The sequence below is a fragment of the Channa argus genome, chromosome 19 (genome assembly GCF_033026475.1).
Source record: "Channa argus isolate prfri chromosome 19, Channa argus male v1.0, whole genome shotgun sequence".
NCBI classification, from domain to species: Eukaryota; Metazoa; Chordata; class Actinopteri; order Anabantiformes; family Channidae; genus Channa; species Channa argus.
Window position 1 is genome coordinate 19,148,281 of NC_090215.1, and position 25,136 is coordinate 19,173,416.

General features: G+C 42.3%; 3 protein-coding genes across 10 annotated transcripts in view; 2 read left to right on the plus strand and 1 right to left on the minus strand.

Moving 5' to 3' along the window:
- Positions 1 to 9,228, minus strand: part of pld1b (phospholipase D1b) — a 35,759-nt gene extending 26,531 nt beyond the window's left edge. Inside the window, exon 1 of one of the 2 annotated variants that reach the window (XM_067486269.1) lies at positions 9,126 to 9,228. The gene's annotated coding sequence lies outside the window, so the exon portion shown is untranslated. Of the gene's footprint in view, positions 1 to 8,688; positions 8,711 to 9,125 lie in introns of those variants that run through there. The other variant, XM_067486270.1, reaches the window with a different exon arrangement.
- A 4,686-nt stretch (positions 9,229 to 13,914) lies between these two features.
- Positions 13,915 to 20,922, plus strand: mynn (myoneurin). Of its 4 annotated transcripts, none has more exons than XM_067486611.1 (10): positions 13,919 to 13,983; positions 14,569 to 14,638; positions 14,796 to 14,838; positions 15,487 to 15,757; positions 15,856 to 16,796; positions 17,369 to 17,528; positions 17,772 to 17,950; positions 18,095 to 18,187; positions 18,485 to 18,610; positions 19,362 to 20,922. In XM_067486611.1, the coding sequence occupies exons 3-10, from the start codon at positions 14,826 to 14,828 to the stop codon at positions 19,778 to 19,780; spliced, it is 2,202 nt and encodes a 733-aa protein (XP_067342712.1). In that variant the 5' UTR covers positions 13,919 to 13,983; positions 14,569 to 14,638; positions 14,796 to 14,825; the 3' UTR covers positions 19,781 to 20,922. The 4 variants fall into 4 exon arrangements, with proteins under 4 accessions (XP_067342714.1, XP_067342712.1, XP_067342713.1 ...); XM_067486612.1 differs by having other exon boundaries at positions 15,490 to 15,757; XM_067486613.1 differs by lacking the exon at positions 14,796 to 14,838 and having other exon boundaries at positions 13,915 to 13,983.
- A 451-nt stretch (positions 20,923 to 21,373) lies between these two features.
- On the plus strand, positions 21,374 to 25,064 carry lrrc34 (leucine rich repeat containing 34). 4 transcript variants are annotated; one of them, XM_067486858.1, is made up of 10 exons: positions 21,374 to 21,651; positions 22,135 to 22,241; positions 22,310 to 22,377; positions 22,634 to 22,720; positions 23,028 to 23,156; positions 23,552 to 23,647; positions 23,793 to 23,947; positions 24,030 to 24,185; positions 24,698 to 24,824; positions 24,894 to 25,064. In XM_067486858.1, exons 1-10 carry the CDS (start codon positions 21,542 to 21,544, stop codon positions 25,062 to 25,064), a joined length of 1,206 nt encoding a protein of 401 aa, XP_067342959.1. In that variant the 5' UTR covers positions 21,374 to 21,541. The 4 variants fall into 4 exon arrangements, with proteins under 4 accessions (XP_067342959.1, XP_067342960.1, XP_067342957.1 ...); XM_067486859.1 differs by having other exon boundaries at positions 21,375 to 21,651; positions 22,313 to 22,377; XM_067486856.1 differs by having other exon boundaries at positions 21,376 to 21,651; positions 22,132 to 22,241.
- The last annotated feature ends 72 nt before the right edge of the window (positions 25,065 to 25,136 follow it).

Sequence of the window (25,136 nt, forward strand, 5' to 3'; positions counted from 1 at the left end):
CATCACCCCTTCAACTTCCAGCTTCAGACTCATCAACCTGTCTGATTCTCTTTTCACCTCTAGAACATTCCTCACAAACTCCTCTTTCAGGATAACTCCTACTCCATTTCTCTTCCTATCTGACCCATGGTAGAACAACTTGAACCCTGCTCCTAAGCTTCTAGCCTGCTTCCTTTCCACCTGGTCTCCTGGACACACAGTATGTCCACCTTCCTTCTCTGCATCATGTCACCACCTCTCTATCGTCCTGTCAGAGTCCCAACATTCAAAGTCCCTACTGTCAGTCCTACATTCTTAGCTTTCCTCTTCTCTCTCTGCCTATGAACACCTTCCTCCTCTTCTTCTTCGACCAACAGTATTCCAATTTCAACCGGCACCCTGTAGGTCAACAGCACCGGTGGCGGTGGATTTTAACCCGGGCCCCGACCGATCCGGTATGGGAGTAGTTTTCGGTTTTAAAGTCATGATTCCCATCTTTAGTTGGCACGTGTTTTATGTCGGATGCCCTTCCTGACATGCTCTGCATTTATCCAGCGCTTGGCGACTGGCACAAGAAGACACTGGCTTGTGCTTGCATTTTGTATCCTTTGCATTATTGCTATTGCTGTTATCAATTTATTGCTTGATATTATTATCATTGTCACCATTATCACCATCAAAATTAATATTATTAATTATTGATATTGTTAACATTAATGTTGTTTCTTTTTTGCTATCATAACAGAACTATTATTATATATGCATGTGTATATGTCCTTAGTCCAATAAGAGGGCAGAAAATGCAAAAGATCATAAACTGAAACAAGAAAATGTTTTGCTTTTTTGTTTGTTGTTGTATATTAAAGACCTATTAAAGTGTTTTTTCATAAGGTCGCCAACAGAACTCACAAAAGTCGGTGTCAGTCACAGAAGTCATGTCTGTGTAAGCTTAGACAACAAACTCCTCTGAGGGAGCCCGAGTGCGAGAAGAAATCCCCAGATCAGTATCAAGGTCATGACACACGCTGCAAATGAACGTTGTTTAGGGAACCAGGCAGAACCAGTATGAATTCAGTGTGTGTGTGTGTGTGTGTTTCTCCGCTCGAGAGACGACGAGAAGGCCGACAAGACTTACTGTTGACATTCTAGAGGAAGAGCAAAGCATTCACACACACACACACACACACACACACACACACACACACACACACACACACACAACTAGCCAAAGAGGAAAGAATGTGTAATAATGTTTGTACTACTATCAACCTACAAAAGCAGGAAATTAAAAGGAAAAACAAAAAGGAGAAAAATAGCTCTTAGCTGATATCTCTGCAGTCAGGGTTAGGAATGGGCTTATGTCTTTTTATTCACTTTTGCATCTTTGCTACCATTTTACATCTTTTTGGATACTTTGCTTTTGTTTCTCGAAAAGAAGTTTCATGTACTAATACATGGAAACTAAATAAACTCCTTTGACTGTAACTGGCAAATTGAACTTTCATAAAAAAAAAACAACCAACTTACACGTTTGTGCCATTGATTTATCAAAATGTGTTTGTTAGTAAAAAAAGTGATTCCTAACGAAGCAACAGAAAAATGAAACGTGGGGCAAATTCAAATCCTCCTAAGTTTAGTTCAAAGATCATCGGCACACTGCCTTTTACTCTGCGCAAGCACAGATCCTTGTGTTACTCAGTCACAAAGTTGTAGATCTGGGACTGATTCCACAGCTGAGCTCTGTGAGGCCATGAGGAAGGACAAGTAGGACAGACAGATGTTTCGTGGAATCTCTCTGTACCTCACCGTGCAAACCCTCAGTGTTTCACCCAAGTGCAGGTGAGCTGTACATCAACAGGTGGACTCATATCCCACTGACATAACATTCATATCAAAAAGCAAGATTGCATTTAAAACGAATCCATTAGGCGCAGAGCACAAAAAAAAGTGATATATTCTTCAGAGGCAGACAGCATTAACGATCCCAGATAATCCATCCATTCTCATTGTCCCCTTCCTGCCATCATGTCCAATCATAGTGTCCTGGGAACTCGAACACCCACAGTGCCCATAAACTGAAGGTCACCAACTGTAAAATTACAGGCACCAACAGGCCTTATCATGATTCGCAATGAAATGTCCCCGTTTTTCAAACTATGTCCTGTTTTAACAAAATAAATAAAGTGAATCATATACAACAAACCTAGCAGAACATGGCACGAAATGAGACTCACATTTGACTCCTCTACAGCACACTGCCATTTCATTTACAGCTCGTCCGTTTAAGGCTGTTCATTACAAAGCCACCAGCTCCACCATTAGTCTCATCTGACGTCTTAATGACTAATCTTAGCCCACACGCCAGGAGAGACGCTCAGCTTGTCCGGTTGCTTTGTGTAGAAAGCAGCTCTTTTCCTCTCCTTTCCTTTTATGCAGCATTAGGTGGAACATAATTACGCTGGATTATATTTAAATGTAGGAAAACGCCATGTAATTTTACAGTGGTTGTTTCCTTTTTTTCAGTCCATGTGTCACATTTCCTTCCCCCCCTTCTTCACAGCTGTTTAGTGATTTATGTCCTGAACAAACACGTGTTTATCTCTATGCCCCACTGGTGCTGAGCCGCTGCAGTGGGATGGCAGAAGGCCAATGCAACACGGATTCACAGAAAAACACAAACACGGAGAACAAAGTGATTTATTGTCACAATGACTCATGGAGCCTTTAAAATACGACCTATTAGATCAGATTGATAGAAGAAAATCCAAAGTCTTTTGATGAAGCTTGATGGCATGTGAAGGTTTATAGGACATGATCACAGTGAGGACACAGTGGGACACTGCCACCTACTGACCGGCTCTGCTTCATGCAGTCATCATTTTTACTCCTGCATGACTCAACTTAGAGTCTAAATTTAATTATGAAAAACTAAAATACCACCTGGGTTGAAGCAGGCAGCAGCTCCTGGTTTACTGTCATGTTGCAACATCAGGAAACAATGAAAGCGTTTCAGCTTCTTGGAGCCTGAGGGCTGTGTCCATAATACACATATTATTCCCTGACCTGCAGTTGAAGATCCAAACATTATTCATTATATTAACTATACATATGTTTGGAAAAGCAACATATTTTCTCATTTAAAAACAAAAAAACACACATAATCATAAAGACAAACTGTTAATATCAACTAGTGTGTGATTCTACCAACTGTTGCTGCTCTATGCTGGAACTGAACATTGATGGAGTAAAGTCGGCGCTGTGCAGCCTACATGGTCTTTAGTAAGAACCCGAAAGTTCTGAACTTAACTTCAGAACCAGGTAAGAGGTCATTAGACCAGTATGATCTTCTTCAGTATGAGCTTATGAGATGTGAGCTTCTCAGCTACGCCACCTACTGATTTCATTATCTCTTAATGTCAATAAGTGCAGGGTAAAAAAAAAAAAATAAACTCAAAGTTTTTTCATTGTTGTTCCTGATAGTTTCCTTGTGTTCACACTTCAGTTTTTGTTTAAATACATATTTCATAAAAGTCTCCGCTGCACTTTAACAGTGAGCTCAGTCTAATTCCTGAGACAATTCTCTTGAATAATTTCCTTTTTTTGTGCTGTCAGAACTACTACATGACTGCAAACAGTACATTGTCAAATCGGGTTGTTCTGATTGTGCCTTTGTATGTGCCAGACAGATCCAATCATAAATATACACAATGTGGTGTGTGTGTGTGTGTGTGTGTGTGTGTGAGACCGCATCAAAAACATGGAAATAAGCTGTTATTTCGAGGATTTAGAAACACAAGACATTCTGGGATGTAAAATGAAGGAGAAGGAAGTTTGGTGTACTGCCACAATATTAACACGTTTGTACTAAAGCTCAGATGTCTTCGAGTTTCATCAACTAAAGCTCACATTCAGGTGACCTTCGGGTGGATTGGACTGACTCAGAGTAATCAACCTGCAGCCACCTTTTAGAGTATTATGTAGCATCATGAATACCAATGGGGAAATCCCCTTGGCTTTTTGTCAGGGGAACCAGGAAGATGCTAATTTCTGTTTTGGCCTGGAACACAATGTCATCCCTGTGGCCCAGGATCTATAAGCTTTAACCAGAAGAGCCTGTCTGCAGTGGAGGCTCACTGATTGCAGGTTTTTGAGCCAACAGCGGCAACTGTCACACAAAATGCCAAGAAATGACCTTCTCTGATTTATGTGTCAACTGTGTAATAAACTGTACCGAGTGGGACAACATTCAGACTGGCTCATGTCCATTTTAGTAACACCTCATTTAGTACATGTGGTGTGGGTTTGCAGCACACTTCCTGTTTCTTTTGGAGTAAATGTGTGTGTGTGTGTGTGTGTGTGTGTGTGTGTGTGTGTGTGTGTGTGTGTGTCAGGGCTGATCTGAGGTCAGATTAACCAAATGCCTCGTTTCTCTCCGGCGCTCTGTCTGTGTGGACAATAAGTCTCCTCCTATTTTCCATCAGATGATCTTAATCACCTGACACGTGACAACACAAGAATCACAAGCCAAACCAGAGGCACAACAGGCTTTGTGTCACCTCAGTTTACTGAGACGTCTCAGGCATTCAGCTCCACAACATTCTGAAACACCACAATTCTATTATATTATGGCCCTTCAGGAGGAAGCTGATGCATCACTGAAATACCACAAAAACCTCTGTTCCTCTTACTCACACATTACTGGCCAAGTTCAGTCAAAAACAATTAGAAAACGTTGGGCTGGTTTAAACGGCACAGCTGAAAAACATTACCATACTGTCTATAACCAGCGTATCGATTGTAATATCACTGGCTGTATTGGGTCAATGTTGCAATTTGGTGAGCACAACTGGATCCCCCCCCCCAAATAAACTGGAGAAAAAGTAACACAGTCACAAATAGTTCGTTGACCTTGAGTTTCACTGCGGAATATGAAGGATATTCTGCGCAGTATCGGGTCCATCTTACTTCAGGTTGATGCTGCTTTTGTGCACTTTTAAATGACTAAATCAGTAACAAAGACAAATACATTTATATATTCAAAAAATCAACGGCTTCCGGCTCGTCCCTTCGGGGGTCGCCACAGCGTGTTCTGAACGTTGGCTTGGCCTGAGTTCTTATGCCGGATGCCCCTCCTGCCACAAGCCCCAGGCTGGTGCCTCAGGCTGGTGCGTCAGGTTTGGGACCGGCACCAGTTGGCCCTTGGTGGCTGGGCTTAGCGGGGCCACACCTAGCGGGGCCACACCTGGCATGACACAAGGCGTCCCACACGCCTCCAATCTAACCTTTCAAATGGATCAGAATAGCAAAGGGATTCAAAACCTGGGTTCATCTTGCTGAAAGCCGTTACAGTGTGTTATTTTCTGATAACTGACCATAAAAATTAAACACACGGTTATAAAATGTAACACAGTGCTGTAAAAGGTTTTCATAGCATAGTGGCCGAGTTCACATTAGACGTTTTGAGGGCGTGCGAGCTGCCATTACAGCTGACGTGCTGTGGGTGGTTTGTCTTGTCCTGGTTGCCTCCTGCAGCAACAATGAAGCACAGCAGCTGATTAATGACTGTGTCAAAAGCTGATGGTGGACATTCAGACACGGCAGAGGCTGGATTCAATCAACCGTGAAGTCTGTCGCCACACACTGGCTCCAATTTTATTCAGCGACCACAAAGTGTAAATCCTGTCACAGAAATTCATCTCATACACAATGAAACGGGCGAATGTGGCTCATGAGACCAAGGCCTCTTCTCATCCTGACATGACGGAGACTAAAAGCCCTTCAGCGTGTTACAGAGTTAATTTAACAGGACGTGCTGCCACTGCTGCTGCTGCCGGCGAGATCAAACCTGCAACCTTTTGTTTACGCCGTAACCCTGAGCCACACTCACATCGGGTTGGAGGTTTTGCTCTCCCTTTATCATGGCATTTCGGTGCGTTTAGGAGAGATGTTAAAAAGGCTGCATCGTTTTTATCTCGGTGTTGGCAAAGATGGTGTTTTAAGAAAACGGATCCCTGAGCACAGACGGGTAAAAGGCTCCTCTGCAGGACGCTCTGAAAACGCTCCTTTGTGTATTTTGGTTTCTGGTTACTTGGTGTCTTTATTTAGTCACCTTTGTGTACAGTATGGTTGGGATCATTTTGTGTTTATTTATTGTTATGTGACTGTTTCTGGTGATTATGACTCTTAAAACGTGCAGCTCATTAGTCATCTGTTTAAATGGGCCTTTGAAACATGATTTTTTCCTCTTGACTTCTTGTTCTGTGCCACTTAGACTTTACTTACCTACAGTGGATGTTAACATCCTCCCTGATTACTTGGGATTTTTCAGAGTAACCAGGTGACTTAAATACCTGTCAGCTCGATCACTGCGCCTTACTTCTTTGTTCCTTTCTATTTAGAGTTTCTACAGCACACAGTCCACAGGATGGGAGTGTCTAATTGACTTTGTGGGTGGCGTTTGCTTTTTTATACCCAACACACACACACACACACAGTCTTTATTTAACTCTCATTACAAAACTACACACAGCAATATTGCAGGAACAGGTCTTTATGAAACACACTGCCACACAACCTGAGTCTGAGAAAGGCCTATTCTCTCCTTCCTAGACTTCCTCTATCTCATGTAACAGTGAAATTACAACAATGTCTTCATACCCCAAGTGGCCTAGAAGTTTCCTCAAGCATCTTGCACCAGCAGGACAGTAAAAAACTGAAAGGTGCTTGATGCAGACTGACACAAAAAACCCTTCCAGTTTTAATTGATCTTGAAACTCCACAGCTTGATGCCTGTGACCGATGCTATCACCTCAGGAAAGTTAGTCAAAGGCATTAAAGAGATGGAAAACAACAAATACAGGAAAAGGTTGCAAAATGACCAAATAAGCTCAGAATAACGAAACGTAGGAAACAAACTACAATAGCCCAGACAATTCAGAAACGAAACAAATTCAGAAAAGTACAACACACACAATGACAGACTCCAAACAGACACACAAAGACCCATCATATGCATGAAGAGCCATAAAATGAGCACAAAGAAACACACAATGACCACAGATACACAAAAGGCCTCAAACAAAACACAGAGAGATTTAAAATGTCTTAAGACAGCCTCAAAACACGCATATGAAGACACCAAATGACCACAGCCACCCGGAAAACTCGCAAAACTACCACACGTTTCCAAAAATAAATGGCCCAGAGAAACACAGGACGACCACAAACGGACAAAACAACCCAAACGTGCACGTCTTCATCTCTCATACATCCAATCACTGCTACTAACAAGCTGAGGCTGCGCCTCGTGAAAAGCTGCTAATTTCAACTTAGCTGGTCAGGTGCTGGGCCATTTCGGATGAATTTGGTAACTATGGCAACACATTCTGTGAGGCAGGTACAACAATATTTGGAGCCATTCCCACAACTACCAGGAAAAACGGGAGAATGGTTTGAAACTGGAGCCAGTTACACAAGCCTATACACTGTTGGAGAAGTACCCAGGAGACTGAGGGGAACACTGAGGCTGCTCTAATTACTGATGCAGAATCCGAGTTTCGGCTCATAGTTCAGTGTCCAAAACACTGTCACCGCTCTCAAATGGGAGAAACGGTTACAAACTGTTCCTGCTCAAGTGCACAATATTTTACTGCGTGTAACATCTACCAAGTGATACACCCAGCTAAAACTAACACAGACTAGTTCAGTGTGTCCGGCACTAAATCCTCCCTGTGGTTTGTGTTGGCACTGCTTGACTGCGCGGCTAATCGGCAGCACAAACTGCATCCTCCACAAAGCCAAACTCAACACAGCCGCCTTCACGGTGGCAGAACTGCCGCTTGGTGTTAGCGCACACAGACTGGAGGACAACAGACCCCTGAGCCAAGTGAGGTAAAAGGCCCCCACCCAGACTGACAGAAAGCCAAAATGACTAAGATGAAGTCATCATTTAGTTCTCATTTATCTAGTCATCAAAATTAAGTCATCACTGGGTTTATTTTGTCTTCATTTATCACTGTCCTGTTTCTTTTTTTGTGCTCATGTTTGGTCTGTGCATTGTCATCACGTGTCTCTTCTTGGTAAAGTGTTTCCAGTTATTTTGTGTCTATTTCAGTTATGCTTTCCTTTCACGTCATATTTCATTTCTTTGTGGCCATTTTCTGGTCGTAAATACACACGAAATTCATTGCCTCTTTTTCCGATCATCACTTTTCGGTGCTTGTTGTGTATGTGAAGGGAGTTGAGATCATTGTGTGTGCAGTCACCTCGTGTATTTTTTATCTCTCTGTACTAACTTTGTGTCCCTCTTCGAGGTCATTTTGTGTCTTTGAAATAAGCTCTTGCCAACAAGAAATATCATAACCTACCTAATGCAGGCCCAGGAGCCTGGGAAGAGCCCTGACTTCTCAGTAGTTTTGCTGCCGATCTGCTGAGTGTTAATCAAGTCGGTAGGTGAAGGGAGGCACAGTTCAGGTATGAGGAAATGTATTTGACTACATCAGCTGATTGCTTGTTTTCCTTCTTTAAATGTTCTACATCAACCTGCAAACCTGGTGTTTACAACTGTCAGTCCTCACATGAGGCTTGATGAGTAAAGGGGGGATGTGAAGTTGTGTGACGGACCGAATGATTTGGAGGAAGTGGTTTGTGTTAGATTTATCAGTAATCTAACGAGGAGTGAAAAAGGAAGAAGCTCTTTGTAATATGCACCTGATCCACTATCCACGCCTGACACGCTCTGATTCTCCTCAGGAAACCCCAACCAGCCTCCAGGCCAGGACCTGGTTACGTGGATATGATTATTCCCACTTCACCGCCTCCCACACGGACACATGGCCCATCTCTGCGCGCCGCAGTCCATCGCCCAACAGCAGGATGTTGAGCCGGATCCCTGCGGAGGACGGATCCCCTCACATGCCAAAAAATACACAGACACCCATCACATCGCCACCGCTGCTTCTCATCACTGCAGCGCCAGTCGTGCACAAACTTTACGCACAATTATCACTAATTGCGCATTTACGCACCTGCGCTGCCACACACGAGCGAACTTTACCAAACGAAAACGTGTTAAAAAAAAAAATCCCGCCAGACACCGGAATTAATAGGTTTGTGGATAAAAGCGAAAGTCTGAATATTATTCTTACCTGTGAACTGAAGCGAAGAGAAGCTGCTCGTCGGACTGCGGTGGCACGGAGATCCAGCGGCGAGCAAAACCACAAGAACAGTGAGAACAGCGGCCAACCACTGACTTCCTGCGGCCTTACTTTCAAAATAAAATCCCCAGGGGCAGCGTAAACTAAAATGCATTTTGCTGGCGGATTGTTCTCTACTTTAGACAGTTGGTGTAGATTGATGGACGGGTAGCAACACATTGAAATGAGGAAAGAGATGGGGGGGGCGGTACATTTCCGAGGTAACACTTCAGTCACCAGTTAATTTACACCTCTGGTTATTTGACTGTTTTTTGTTACTTAATTTGTGTCTGTTTTAATTCCGCCCCTTTTAACTAAGATATGCAAAAACAGAAATCTCCCACCATATTAACTGCAGTGCACGCACATACTAAAATAATCGTCTAAAAGGGTCTAAAAAGGACTTTCATTAAGACGTTTATTTTGGAAGGAAACGTGCCCTACGTCTGGATCATAATCGTGCGTCCTGTCTCTGACTTTACAACGTAGCACCATTGGTGGCTTCCTTCTACACCACGCCTGAACCCTGAAGCTTTCTTTATAGAACTGACTAAACAGTTAACCTGCGAGTTGTTCCAAAATATGCTAAATTAGCAGATGATGGGAAGCATTACAAATTATATAGTAATAATAATAATAAAATATTACATTGAAGGTCAAAGGACATGAGTCACTTTGTGTAGTCACTGCTCTCCATTTAATTGTCTGTTTCTCTCTTTGATTTCTATCTTTTTTTAGTAATTTTGCGTCAGTGTGGGGCCATGTCTCAACTGCTGTCATTTTGTTTTTCCTTTTGTGACTTTTCATCGATTTTTATTTCCATTTTGTGTGTATCTGTTTTTATGTTGAATCACTTGTTGGACATTGTGTGTCTATATTTAGTTGTTTTGTGTTTCATTTAGTCATTATTGTCCCTTTTCTTTTCTTTTGCAACATGTTTAGTCTTGTGCTGGTGCCTGGAGGAGAGGTTCCTAAAATGTCAGACTAGGAGCTTTCAAACTATCCATACATCGTCAGGGTTATCTGCACATTCAGTCTGGTACAGAGCAAAACATGGAGAAATTGTCCCATGTCAATGTTCCTCCTTGAGCTATATCTGCAGCTTCCTCCTCCATGTACAATTATGACTATGATTATGACTATGACTAGAGAGACAGTAAAACCACTTTGTTATCTCACATTCAAACACTCACTCTCCTCCCCTCTTTATTAGCCCCCCCCCCCCCCCCCCCCCCCCCCACACACACACACACACACACACACAAATACACATTCACACGGCTCCATCAGATGTCTAGATACATTCATTTATATGCATAAACACTGGCACACATTATGTACATGCTAACATACTCCCATACAGCTGGAGCTCTCAACAAGGAGAAGTATGTCTGATTCCATCTATATACATGTTAAAAGTCAACAGCAAACCTGAAAATAGACTGATAATCTGCATCATGTTTATTTAACAAGCATCTACTTCTTCTATTGTTCTCATTTTGTGGTCAGTGTCGCCACAGCTCATTATTTGCATTTTCCGAGTTTCTCAGAGCTTAAACAATCCTGCTATAGTAACTGATGAAGTTCATGCCAAATAATGCAAACACTGTTTTACTGCTGCTGAGATGTTGTTTTTTCCTGTTGTGAAATGTTACCAGTGCAACGCTAAGGTACATATTCAGTGAATGTTCTCATTCTTCTCATAGTTCTGTGTAAGTGTACTCCAAAAGAAGAACAAAGTATGTTAAACTTTTTTGGACTCTAAAACCATAAATATGCAGTGCTGGGAAACAGGTTAATCAGGTGTGTGTGTGTGAGAGATAATGAAAATGTTTAGTGTATAAATTCACATTCCTGCAGATCATGCGGCAACATCTCTGCAGACAGATGGACACAGACTCTGTTGTCCTGTTGCAGAATTTATCAGTAAATATTTTGAATGTTTTTAAGTTTATCTTATTTTCCAAAAAAGTATAATAATAATGATAAAATAAATGCCAAATTGGCTGAAAAATAAACCTTAGAGTAGGGTGGGGATGATTTTAATCACATTTTTATCAATTACTCTGAGCCTATTTGCAACAGACCTTCCCCATTAAAGGACATACTGATACAAAAGAACAAACATTAGTACATTGCTGGCCGGTTATTCTGTACCAAAAAAGCATCAGGGTCTGTGATGTAATGACACAATTTACTTCAAGTTCTTCTATTTGTATTTTTAATATTAAATGTTCATAAATGTTTTGTCGAAAGCTACTTTATAAGTCCTCCTGTGCAAACCCATTACTGCTGATCCTGCTGAATAAATAAATATCAATATGAATGACCACTGATTAGATGTTGTACATCAAACTCCTAAATCCAGCCTTACATCTGTGTACAACATCACATTGGAGAGAGAGAGGCAGAATTCCTCAGTTGTTTAGTGGATGGATTATGAGACAACAGGCTCCTGAGCAGAGACGTGTAAGAAGGTCCCTCAACAAACATAAACCAACATAAAAGAATCTGGTAGTTTTTCATGTATATTTATATATTTAGATGTTTTGTGTCTCTTTGTGGTCATTATGCATTTTTATGCGTTTTGTTTCTTTTTTAGTAATGTTTTGCCTATTTTGTCATTTAGCCTCTTTTTGTGTTCATGCATGTGGGTGAAATTAAATCAACATTTCTTATTACACGAAAAAAAAAGATTGGTTATTCGGTTTCTGTGATGCTTAGTGCTTCAGTCCATTCAGATTATAAAAGTTTCATTGCCTGTCAGCAATAAATAAGGCCACAGGATGTTGTGTTGCTTTTATCTTCTTCTGCATCAGAGGGAGAGTGTGGGGAGAAGCTTTACTGATGGCCTTCATGAGCTGAACCAATTCTCTGGATGACACTTTTCTCAGGCTAAGCTGCAAAAGGAGGTTTCTAGTGCAAAAGAATAAGACTAATTTGTAAAGTGCTATGCTCCCAAAGTCATATTTTGATACCTTTATAGGCAAAAAGAAAAAAAATTATGAAACCTGTGGGAAAGTCCAATGGCATTTAACATAAGCCGAGAAACTGCAGGGAAATAAAAGAAGATGCGGAGAAACATCATGTAATATTCAGCTCAATTATCTTCCTATCAAACTCCACCTGCTGGGATTTAATTCCCTCTGCAGGGGGAGGATTGCTGAGGACTAGAGGAGACGTGTTTATCGTAAAATGCTCTTAGGATCAGAAAAGGTAAAGACAGAAAGCCGTCTTAGCATTTTAAGCCTGGTGACGCCTGTGAGTATAGGGTTTGGATGTACATTTACATTTACATTTAGTTACCAAAGTTACTAAACTATGTTTAGTAGAACAGACTACATATCTGTTGTAAATCTAACGTAAACCTGCATCTTCATAGTTATGATCATAGTCACAGGAGGTCAGTCTTAGATATTTAATCAAACATTATTTATTTATGTGTTTTGTGCTCCAGAATGTGAAGTTTGTCTTAGACCAACTTTTGGGCTGTTTCCTTTCAAGTGTCTCCACAGTGAATCATGTGCCTCCATCTACTCTGTCCTCTGCATCCTCTTCTCTCACACCAACTAACTTCATGTCCTCTCTCACTACATCCATAAATCTCCTCTTTGTTCTTCCTCTAGACCTCCTGCCTGGCAGCTCCAACCTCAGCATCCTTCTACCGATATATTCACAGTTCTCCTCTGAACATGTCCAAACCACCTCAATCTGGCCTCTCTGACTTTATCTCCAAACATCTAACATGAGCTGTCCCTCTGATGTCCTCCTTCCTGATCCTGTCCATCCTCGTCACTCCCAAAGAGAACCTCAACATCTTAAGCTCTGCTACCTCCAGCTCTGCCTCCTGTCTTTTCTTCAGTGCCACTGTCTCTAAGCCGAACAACATCTCTGGTCTCACCACCGTCTTGAACATCTTTCCTTTCATTCTTGCTGATACTCTTTAATCACACAACACACCTGACACTTTTCTCCACCCGTTCCAACCTGCCTGCACTCGCCTCTTCACCTCTTTTCCACACTCTCCGTTGCTTTGAACCGTTGACCCTAAGTACTTAAAGTCCTGCACCTTCTTCACCTCTGCTCCCTGTAACCTCATTGTTCCACCTGGGTCCCTCTCATTCACACACATGTATTCTGTCTTACTGTCTAAGCTTCATTCCTCTGTTTTCCAGAGCAGACCTCCACCTCTCTAGATTTTCCTCCACCTGCTCTCTGCTCTCACTACAAATCACAATGTCATCTGCAAACATCATAGTCTATGGAGAAGGCCAACTTTTAACATTACATTTCATTAAATGTAATTTTGTAAACATGTGTCAAACACCTTCATAAATACCTAAAATTGAATTAATGGTTTATAACACAGTCTGGTAGTTGCAAGCAAATGTGGGGACATAAGTTATTACACTACACTGTTTGATAACAGTGTCCCTCATTAGTGTATATTTATACACCAGCCCCCACTTGTGGTTGTACACAAGAAGAGTTAAAGTTGCAGTTGATCCTAAAAGCTACATTAGTTATGATAAACTAATAAAGACTACATACAGAAAGTAAATGGGAGCATTTTATTTTATTGTTATTTTGTTTGTAGCCTATAAATAGTCTAGCTGTCAACTGAAGCGATTAAATCTGTGGATTTATTCAAAGGAAATGTCTCCGACAGTAATCACACCTTACTCCCCGCCCGTTGTCTGCGGACGGGGGTGTTCATCTTGACCTAACTGAACACCTTTGACGAACGGCGAAGTCTCGCGAGAACTACCGACGTCACGGGATAATGGCTGGAGATCACGGATATTAGAAGGTACTTTTCTGCTTTATTTTTCTTTGCTTTGGAAATAGCGCATTTACTTGATACGCGTATTGTAATCTGCGAGCTATTTCCACGGCTCATGGGTGAAATAAGCATTTCTAGCGTTTTGCGCCAACTTACGTCGACACCGCCGGTAGAAACCGTCGAACCTTCGAAATAAGAGCACAATGTTTTCCGCGCTTTTTAGCACTACGAAAACAGTTAGCTGCCGCTCGGGGAACTATCCTCTCTCTGTAGCCACCAAAGGACTATAACCGCGTACGAGTCGGCTTGCACGGCCCGAAAAGTATTGAGAAACCCGCGTGATATCGCAAACAATCACCAGAAGCCGTTTGGACGTATCTCCAACACTGTTGTTAGCATTAGCCTGACCCACAGGCCTACTCAAGAAGCAGGCGGGAGCTTTTATTTTCCAAAACTGTTTCTCCATCTCACCTGTCAAGACTGCTGATACAGACAATTCCAAGTTGATAAATGTTTATTTTGGTGTTTGCGATCTATGTCGAGTCTCATAAACTGTCTGCTTCTTTTCCACGTCCCCACACTGTCCCCTGCTTTCCTGACTGGGACCAACAGAGGAATCCACAGTTAAACGGGAGGTGAAGCTGTGGCTCAACTTCTCAGCATCACTGACACACTACTGAAAGTAAGTGTTTTTATTAATTGATTGTGTTTTAAAGACTTAAAATTAGCTAAACATCATTTCTGTCATTTGGGATTGTTTTTACTGTTATTTCTGTCAAAGTAATAATTTGCGTGGAAAAGAGAGGCCTGGTAATGGTTCCTATTTTGCTTTTTGTCAGCACGAAATGACCAGAAGCATCAATTAGTCTATGCTACTAACAGGTATTTGAATTGAATTTCTGTTTAATTGTATTCCTCTGTGCTCACAGCTCCTTTGTTGTCCAAAACTATAAAAATTACAGGAATAAACTAAAATATGTGGAAAACAGTCACCAATAAATGCACTATTTCATTCTCTTTTGGAAAAAAAAAAATCAGTTTTAGCCAGTTATTTGGCCTGTTTTTATATCAAACGAAATATTTGTGCGATGTTTTATAATGATAATTTCTTCAGTAGGGAGTAGGGGGCTTGAAAATGAGAGCCTTTGACAGACGGGGTAGGAAAGTCAGCACACACCGTGAGGTGGCAAAAATAAGACGGTATTAAATCCGTAGTTTTGCATCTTTTCATGCAGCAACCGTTAAATATGGTTTGGGCACTTAAATAAATCTTCAGTCAAGTAGACTTTAGCCTCAATGTTTAACTTTTTGGTGTTGGAAATGCAGAAAAACTCATAAAACTTAATAAGTATTGCAGATTACTTTAATGACTCAGCATCAGCGTAGGCCATCCACATTTCGTTGTACATTGGTACTTGCGTGATATAGACTTGGGCTTTTATTGCACCTTGAAGAACCTATGTTCTGCCTATTCATGTCAATATAAACAAATGTATTAATTTTGACTATTTCAATGTCATTAACACGCAGCAGAGATGGCTCATGTCTCCAGTCATGGGAAGCTGCTCTTGCAGCGTTTGCATCAGCAGCGGGAGATGGATTTTTTGTGTGACATAACCATAATGGTGAAAGATGTGGAATTTAGAGCTCACCGCAACATCCTGGCTGCGTTCAGCAAGTACTTCTCATCCCAGGCTGAAAAAGGTCAAGATGTAATAACCTTGGACCCTGACAAAGTCAGCCGATATGCTCTGGAGAAGTTGCTGGAGTTCATCTACACAGGACAGATGAATCTGAGCAGGTAAACCTAGTTTGTTTTACAGGTTTTTGGTCGAAATTGAGTATTTTTCAGTTAACTTAATAAAAAGTGTTTAATTTTTAATTTTGTCATGGTTTTAGCACCAGGCAAGCAGCTGTACGTCGAGCCGCCGTGTTCTTGGGAATGTCTGAGGCCACAAAGTATCTGGAGGAATTCCCCCACTGGGCCGAGCCGAGCAAAACGTCCCAGTCGGAGACTGATAAAGAAAGTGGTTTCTCTCCCCCTAGTCCTGCTTCTCCTGGCAGCCCCAGCTTCCAGTGTCCCCTGTCAATCATCTCCATTCAAGGAGACAGCCAGGAGGAGGGGCAGGACAGCAAGGAGCAGGACGATGAGGCCAAAGCTGTGGATGTGGAAGAGGGAGACAAAAGTGATGAAGAAAACACCGTCACAACACTAAAGAGCATTGGACGAGGGCAGGGCAGGAAGAGGGGTAGAAAGCCTAAGAGTTTCAGCGTGGAGCAAGTGCAGCCCAGCAGCTCTGCTGATGGTACACCCGAAATTCAGAGCTACCGGGGGCGGGGTAGAGGCAGAGGGAGAGGCAGGGGCAGAGGGAGAGGTGGTGTCAAAACTGAAGATCAGTCTTGGGAAGATTCAGACACGAGTGTGAAAGACTTTGGAGACACTTCTGCAGACTGGAGCCCCTCACAGGAGGATGAGTTCCAGGCCAAGAAACCACGGCTAAGCAGTGGGGAGGGACGCAGAGGAAGAGGCCGAGGGAGGGGGCGAGGCAGAGGGAGAGGCAGGGGCCGACCAAGAAAGAAGATCGTGGAGGAGGGAGAGGACAGCGGCTCCTTCTGGGCCGATGAGGAGGAGGAGGAGGGTGAGATAGGTGAACAGGATCCGTCAGAAATGGATGAGATGTCGCTGTCGTGCACCGAGTGCAACAAGCTGTTTAAAGATGCAAGCAGCCTGCGCAGACATGAGAAAATCCACAAGGGGCTGAAGCCATTTGTCTGCATCTTCTGCTCTAAATCCTTCAGACAAGCCACCCAGCTAAAAACACACTTGCGCATACACACAGGTGAGTTAGAAAAAAATGTATTGATAAACACCTAACAGGGCGTTTAGCTGATCGATCCTTCCTCAGTGCAGTGGGTGTAATCAGAGTTGACAGAACCAAAGGGGATTTATTGAAAGGCCTTGTTTTGCCAGACCTCGATGAAAATCTCCTAAATTTAGGGGAAAGGGCAAAGAAAATGTCAGACAGAGGAAAATGCACATTTGGCTATGTGTTCGTCAACAATTGAACAAGTCGACTAAACCAGAGTTTTCTACAGCACGTGTTAGCAGAAGTGTGAGTAGCCTGAAACAAAGGGCCTTAGCTTTAAACATCACAGGGATTCTTAGACTGATTAGCAGAAAACAAGCAGCGGTGCAGCATTAACTGATGGACATGAATAATGAGATGAGTTGCATCTGGATCCGTCCTAATTCAGCTCAGCAAATGACTGACTGAGCAGCCGAACACGTGTTTCCCAAAAGATCCACTTGAAGTTAGTTTAAAGGTTTTGGGTTTCTAGTTGTTAAATGGTTTTCAGCACCAGCTCAAACATGTTGACTAACGAGTGCGGTTCTCTGCGGCGTTTGTTGCAGGAGAGAAGCCGTTTAGCTGCTCGGACTGCGACAAGTGTTTTGCTCAGAAGTGTCAGCTTGTGGCTCACCGCCGAATGCACCACGGAGAGGAGAAGCCTTACACCTGCGAGCGCTGCGGTTTCAAGTTTGCTACCTCGTCCAACTACAAAATACACATCAGGTACAAGTGCTGTGCCTGTTAATAGCGTGCACACAAATTGTCCGTTTGGGAACGTTAAAAAAAGACAGACGGAGCCAGATTTAAACTGTTGGGCAAAGACTAAGCTATCATAGTTTGCTTATTTAGTCAGTAATTATCCACTGTTGTTTGGTTCATAAAATAACAGAAAATAGTGTTAACTTCCCATCAGAAGTTAACTGAGGTCATGGACAAGTCTTGAAAAGTCATTTTCTTTGCCTACAGGCTGCACAGTGGGGAGAAACCGTATGTCTGTGACATCTGTGGGCAGGCCTTTGCCCAGTCCAGCACACTGACGTACCACAAGAGACGGCACACTGGAGAGAAACCTTATCAGTGTGATCTGTGTGGCATGTCCTTCTCTGTTTCCTCCTCTCTCATCGCTCACGCAAGAAAACACACAGGTGAGGCGGGTTTCACCCACTGAAGTCTGAACGAGGGAACAAGCACTTCTGATTTTCTTCCGAACGTTTTCGACTGAGCAAGAATTGTAACGGGCCAAACTCGTCACCTTTTGGCTCAACGCAGCTGTTCTGATTGTGTTTCAGGGGAGACCCCGTACAAATGTTCGCAACCAAAATGCGACGCAAGCTTTGTGACCTCGTCCGAATTGAAGAAACACATGCGGCGACTTCACCCAGGTGAGTTTCCTGATCTCAGATTAGACTTTAGCCACAGAACACGTAATGAAACCAGAATGATTTAATATTGTTTTTTTTCCCTTCGGCTCCACATTACTCTCACTTGTTTCCTGTTAATGTCGAATTGTTTAAGCTAACACATGAGTAAACATATTGTACAACAGCAATAGAATTCACAGTGTCCACCGAGCTACAGGCTCTGAGAGCAACTTCTGATTCCATGGAGAGAATTAAAAGAGTAAACACCAGGGTTGATGATGTAATCTTTCTCCCGCTGTGCTGCCTGTGTGTGTTCAGAGGGGAACAATGGTGTGCAGTGCCTGCTGTGTGGAAACAGATTTGCCAGTGTGAAGAACATGATCAAACACCAGGAGAAGGCTCACGCTGATGAAGTGCGGCAACACAAGGAAAGAGCCAGAGCTGGTGAGCTTGAAGGCCGTGAGAAAAAATGTTTTATGTTGATTACAAAACTCTGACACACACACTATGTGGAAATGTGAGTGATGGTATTATGCTGGATAGAGATGCTACATGTTCTCCTCCTTCCTGCAAGCAAGTGAATCGTATATGTCTATATGTTTTTCTGTGCATCTGTAATGCGAATGCCAAAGTGTCCTTTAGGGAGACAATGGACATCAAAACATTTCAACAGAATTTTTGGTTTGTTTTGATTTCTCAAACTGCGAAAATACTTCAGCTGTTGAATCTGCTAATTTGCTTTAAAGTTCAGTCTGTTCACAACTTGTGAAGCAAAGAGCCAGGTCCCAAGAAGAAAAGGGTATAGATCTGCTGTAGCTTGTGCAGAAGCTACTACCAGGGAAACACAACTGGGAAAATCTCGTAAACATGTTGAAGCTTTGAAATATACCGAATTGATTTAGAAACGTGGGACTTTAGTTTCATATTCATGTGCATTCTGGCCGAATTTCCTACAGTGCAGTCGAAATCCATTAGAGCAGCCAAGAAACTACTGACATGTACACAAAACCACTTCGATATTGTAGTAAGACCAACTTGAAAAATCCTGACCCATCCTGTTCTAATGTCCCAGTAAGGGTCCCAAAACTGAGGGCTGTAAGCAGGGAGTGAGGCCAACGTGGACTCGTTCACAGAGTCAGCACTTAAGGTTCAGTTTTGTCTCTCTTTTGCTGACTCTGTTTGTGTGTGTGAGCAGTTGTCCTCCTGGCCTCCAGTCATCCTGTGGCCTTCGTCCAGAGCAAACTCTCCCAGGAAAACAAAGGTTTGGGCTCCATCCCTGAAGGCGAGCCAGCCAACCCGGAACCGGCCACCCCCAACCCCAAAGCCACCGTGCCGTCCGCAGACGTCATCACTGCTGATGTCACAACCATTAACAGTACCACTACCACAGCCGGCGACATAATCGAGGACTTCAAGACGGAGCCTACTGACCCCACCATCACCACCCCCGAGCAGGTGACCTTCGACACTGACCAAGAGCAAACAATCAACTCAGACACCCTCCACGCTCTGGTGGAGCAGCTGCGGCCACCGCCCTCTCCTGCCCAGAGCTTGGAGCAGATCGTCATCATTAGGACGGTGGACACCCCTGAAAACCACCCCTCTCAACAGTGAGGGTACTGGAGGGTCAGAGGTCACACTGGTGGAACATACTCACTGTTTAACACTGTTTAACATAGCAGCTACAGCCAAGTCGGGGATCCCAATTCAGCCGTTTATTCCTGTAAAGTAACAGACATTTGGTCATCCGCCAGTGAAGGATGTTTCTTTTATTACAACGGAGGTTTTATTTTCTTAGTTTTGTCATATCAGTAAAAAAAATACTGTACTTCCAAAGTTAGTTGCTAAGATATTTGAACACAGTAAGTCACATCAAGACAACGCAGTGACATTAAAAGACCAACTTGTGTTCTGTCGTGTGTCGCAAAACAAATTCACCAGATCTTCATCAGAGACGCACTGATCCTGTGTATGTGGCACATTTACAATTTTCTTCGGTCTTAATTTCCCTCAGCTCCGTTTTTCAGCAGTAATTTCTCATGTATATCACCTAATGTGATGATGTGTCCCTCTGTAACTCAGTGTTTTCACAGCATTGGAAGCTTGTTATCGAGGTTGCCCACATTCACCTCCTGTGTATATGATTCCATTTTTAGCCACTACCTAACCAAAAGCCGAAAGATTGGAGTAACTTTTGTGTTAACAGTTCTCACTGGAAGGAATAATTAGCGTAACGAGTGTGTAAAGAAAGAAATGATGGGTCACTCTTTACAACCTTTGCATTGTGTAATAGATAATGTAGTTTGTAGGAGCCTAGTTATGACATACTATGATTTTATTTATCATTTATGTTTCACCTGCAAGTGTTTGACATGTAATAGAGGCTTTATTAATGTACACAGCCCCTGTTAATGCAAACCAAAATGATTTTTCAGTGTGATAGAGTTTTTTAAAGCAGCTTTTTCAGGTCTTAGCAGAAGTGTCTGTGCTTCAAAAACTGCATTATACACTGTTGATATACAACTTGGAAGTAGCTGTTGTATGTTTCCTTTCTTTGTTTTTTACTTTGGACAAAATGTTGCATTATTGTACAGAAATGTGAATTGACATAGACGTTCACTACTCTATAAAAACTGTACAACTGAACAGAAAATATGATTTAAGAGATAAGGGGATAATATAATGTGATTATCTCAGCAAGAATTGTAGAGGTGTTGTTGAAATTTAATAAAAGAAATTCAACTTGTATCCGAAAAGGTTTGTCTCCTAACAACTTGTTAAGTTTTTTTTTTACTTTAATATTTTCGACTCTGCTTTATCAAAACCTTAAACAAGAAACTCATTCTACTCAAATCACCTCGCACATAGTAAGTGGAAAATCCTTAAAAGGTTTTAAACATAGCGTTTTAAAAGAAATCACACTGGCAAAAGGAAACAAGGCAAAAGAAGCTGCCAAAACATTAAGACCAAGTCTTAAGACAATGAGTGTTTGTGTGTGTATGTACTGGACGCTATGGGAGTTCTATGTAATTAGCAATGGTCTGAAATAATCTGTAGAATCATCAAAATGCTCATTTTGAACATGATTTTTTACCAATTCCTCAAGTTGTTTATGAATCAAAACAAAAATGGCGGCCAGCCCATTATTTTGACAGGACACAAGTTGAAACAAGGAAACACAACTTGGGGAACTGGTTCCAACTCGTCCGTGTCATAAATGCTATTAAACGTGGAAAGCTGACAATAACATACTAATAAATCTTGGCTAAATATTAACCTGATCCTCGTGTAAAACGTCAAAGAAAGTCTTTTTGTCCTCGACGAGACGCTGTCCTCACTCGTTACCATAGAAACCCAAACTTTGCCTTAGACAAGATGCTAGATAACGAAAAGCTTTCTTCGTTTTACGAAGCTGTCTGCGCAGAACACCAGACCCAAATAAATCCACACATTTTGGGGGTTTTGAAGGAGTCGACGTTAACTGGGTAAGTGGCCAAAGGTACATTTTCATTTTAGCTTCGAAGAAAAATAAAACGAGCTGTTGGACTTAATGGTGCCTTCAAGGTCTGTCACATTTTAAAGGCAGCGTTATTTCACTTGACACCTGTTTAGAAGATGCTACCAAAAGTGAAATAAAGTATACAATCACATTTGAGAAGCTTGTAAAATAATTTAAAAAAAAACAATAAATTTAGTTCTGATTATTATTATTATTATTTTTGCCTATGATGCAGCTCTTAAAAGTGTGATACGGCCCCTTCAGCTAAGTGCAACAATAAACTTTAATACCCTTACATTGCTAGTTTAATTTACATGCAGCTAATTTGAGAAAACAACTAAAAACATAGGTCATAGATCACAGATTGTTTCAATTTATTTTTGCAGAAATTAGGCTAAATAAGCTTGTGCAGTACTAGGCATCATCTGATTATACAATCAATAAAATTCTGTTTTGTGTTTGGCAGAAGTTTTGACTTAAAACTGCCAGGAAACAACAGACTGAGACAAATTCAGAGGCTTAATGATGAAGACGTCCGCGTTCTCTCTAAATGTCTGCAAAGCAAGCGTGTGAGAGGTGAGCAGCTCGATTCAGCGAACTCTAAACTAGGATGCTTGTGACTATTTTAACCTTTGTTATGTCAGCAGGTCTTCATTTGCAGTACAATAACATAACAGATGCAGCGGTTGTACACCTTGCTGACCTCTTACAGGTGGGTAATGTGGGATATTTCATTGACTATGACAATCAGACAGTCAGACATTTAGTAACACTAAAGCACGTGATCCGCTTTTTGACCGTAAGGGCACAACAATTGAGTTGTCCCATTGGATAGAGTCGTGTTAAGGGTTAAAAAAGGAAGGAAACCTTAACTGGGACTGTGGTGTTTACTGTTACAGCCCAAGACATTTGACATATGTCATGTAATTTGTGTTGTAGTTGTTGAACTGTATAATTTCATTGTTCAGGAAGAGAATTCAGCTCTGTGCTCTCTGGACCTGATGTTCAACAACATACAGACAGATGGAGCTGAAGTCCTCGCCAAGAGCCTGCAGGTTCACGCCTCCCTCTCTCTCTCTCTCACACACACACACACACGCACACACACACACACACACACACACACACACACACTACCTACTTACTTATTATGCTTTTAATGCGAACAAATCCACACTTGGTCTGTAGTATTTGTCACAGCCGGATGCTGAACTCTTGTCCCCATGAAAATCTTTCTCTAATAACGTTTAATATCTGCTGTGTTTATTTCTCACTGGTGGGCCTTCCACACTCTCTCTTTTGAAATTCATAATCGTTTTAATAATAATAATATCATCCCCATTGTGTTGCTCTCGCCTACAGGGTAACAGCAGCCTGATCTCCCTCACGCTGTCAGGTAACAAGGTCGGGAACAGAGGAGCCATGCACCTGGCCAGCATGCTGCAGGTGAACAGCACTCTGCAGGAGCTGGAGCTGGCTGACTGTGACCTGGTAAACACACACACACACACACACACACACACACACACACACACACACACACACACACAGAGTATTGGTGGTCAGGCTGGTTACTGACATCATAATGACACCGTGTGTAGTAACTTGTAGCAAAATGTAAACAAAAATACCTAAATTTGACTAATTTATTAGTTATTTAGGAGCCTGAAAAGGTGAAAGTGCCCAATATTTCACTAAAGTTTAGACACAAAGCCGTTATGTCCAGTTTTTATAACATTTTAAAGATTTCTTGTTGTACAAAAATCCAATATTTTGCTTGTATTAAATACTTTATTACATTAGAAACCAAAGGAACAGAAAGTTCTTTTTTTATTATTCAATATGTTCTACAGTAAATAAATGCATTTGCCTTGTGTTACCTTCAGGCCACTCAGAGTGTGATCGCATTCGCCATTGTGTTGAAAAGCAACAAGAGCCTTCGCTCTCTCGACATCAGCCGACCGCTGCTCTTCAGCCATCAGGTACAAACTCACGCTGCGACCTTAACCCTGAAATCACACAGAACATTTAAGAGCTGGATTTGGTTTGGTGCCGTGTTCCTCCGTTTCTGTGACAACACAAGACAGACAGATGTAGGACTCTGACCTGAACCTGTTTGTCTCCCAGGACGAGTGCCTGGTGCACTTCTCTGAGATGCTGGTGGTGAACAGCAGCCTGGTGGAGCTCCACCTGGGGAAGATGGGGTTGACCGACACTGGGATGGAGAGGCTGGCTGAAGGCCTCCGGCTTAATCACGGCCTGCGTTACCTGGACCTGCACTGGTACGAGCACGAGCGTCCCCTCACACCCAGCGCGTCCAAACATCGGCACGTTTCACCGCTGACAGCCTGTGTTTGTCTGCAGTAACCGAGTGAGTCGTGATGGCGCATTCCACCTTTCTGAGATGCTGAAGCGGAACCGGACTCTGGAGATAGTAGATCTGTCGTTCAATCGGATCGAAGATGAAGGTGCTTTGTATTTGAGTCAAGCCATCACCTCGCCAGGCTGCATCCTGACAGAGTGAGGCTCACGCACTCACACATGACAACATTAAGCAGTTAATGAAAAGTTAAAGGGCTGTTTTATTAAACAGAACTTTAAAATTGGCTCAACCCTCACCTTCAAATCCACAGAGTTCCAAAGTTCCACTTTTTTAAGATGTTTAAATATCCAACTTTTACATCATCAACACAAAGGATTATTAGAGGCCTGAAGTATAGAGATTTCACTAAATCTATACAGGTTCATGAGCCTGAGATCTTTTTTTGTTTTCTGGATATATTTGGAAGCTCGGAGTCAAAATGTAGATATTCAGATGCTTTAAGGACTTTAGAACCCTGAAGAGAAAGTTTGCAGTACTTAAAAAGAAAACAGTGGAAGACTGAGCCTAAGTAAGGAGAATAGAAAATAAATTCCTGTGAAATCATTTCCTTTACCCAATGAGCCCGAAGGTCCTGGGCCGCACATCACTCAATCATCTCGACTGTGCAAGCACGTACCTGTAACTTACTAACACTGTCTCTGTCCTTCAGGCTGTCTGTCAAGAGTAACAACATTGGGACTGAGGGTTTACTGGCTTTAGCTCGGGCTAGGAAAGCTAAGACATCCCTGTCCCACATCTACATCTGGGGAAACCACCTGGAGGAGCCGGTCTGCCAGGTAACATCTTGATGAACTACAGCACATAAACTGACATAATCTATGAAATGGAAAATTCTTCTCTTTCAGGCCTTCAGCGAGCTGATATCCAGCGGCCGCCTGCTGCCAGAGCAGACAGACGTCAGCGCGTACGAGGTGGACGGTCACGTGTTCCTCGCAGAGGTCTTCCACAGTGTGAGGAGACACCATACAGCTGCACAGGCTCAGAAATCCAACAACACACCAAGATTTAAAACCTGATGGAACGTGGAAACGAAAAACTTAGAGTCGAGTTTCTGAATGAGACGTCTTTAAATAAATGTGTCCAAAAAA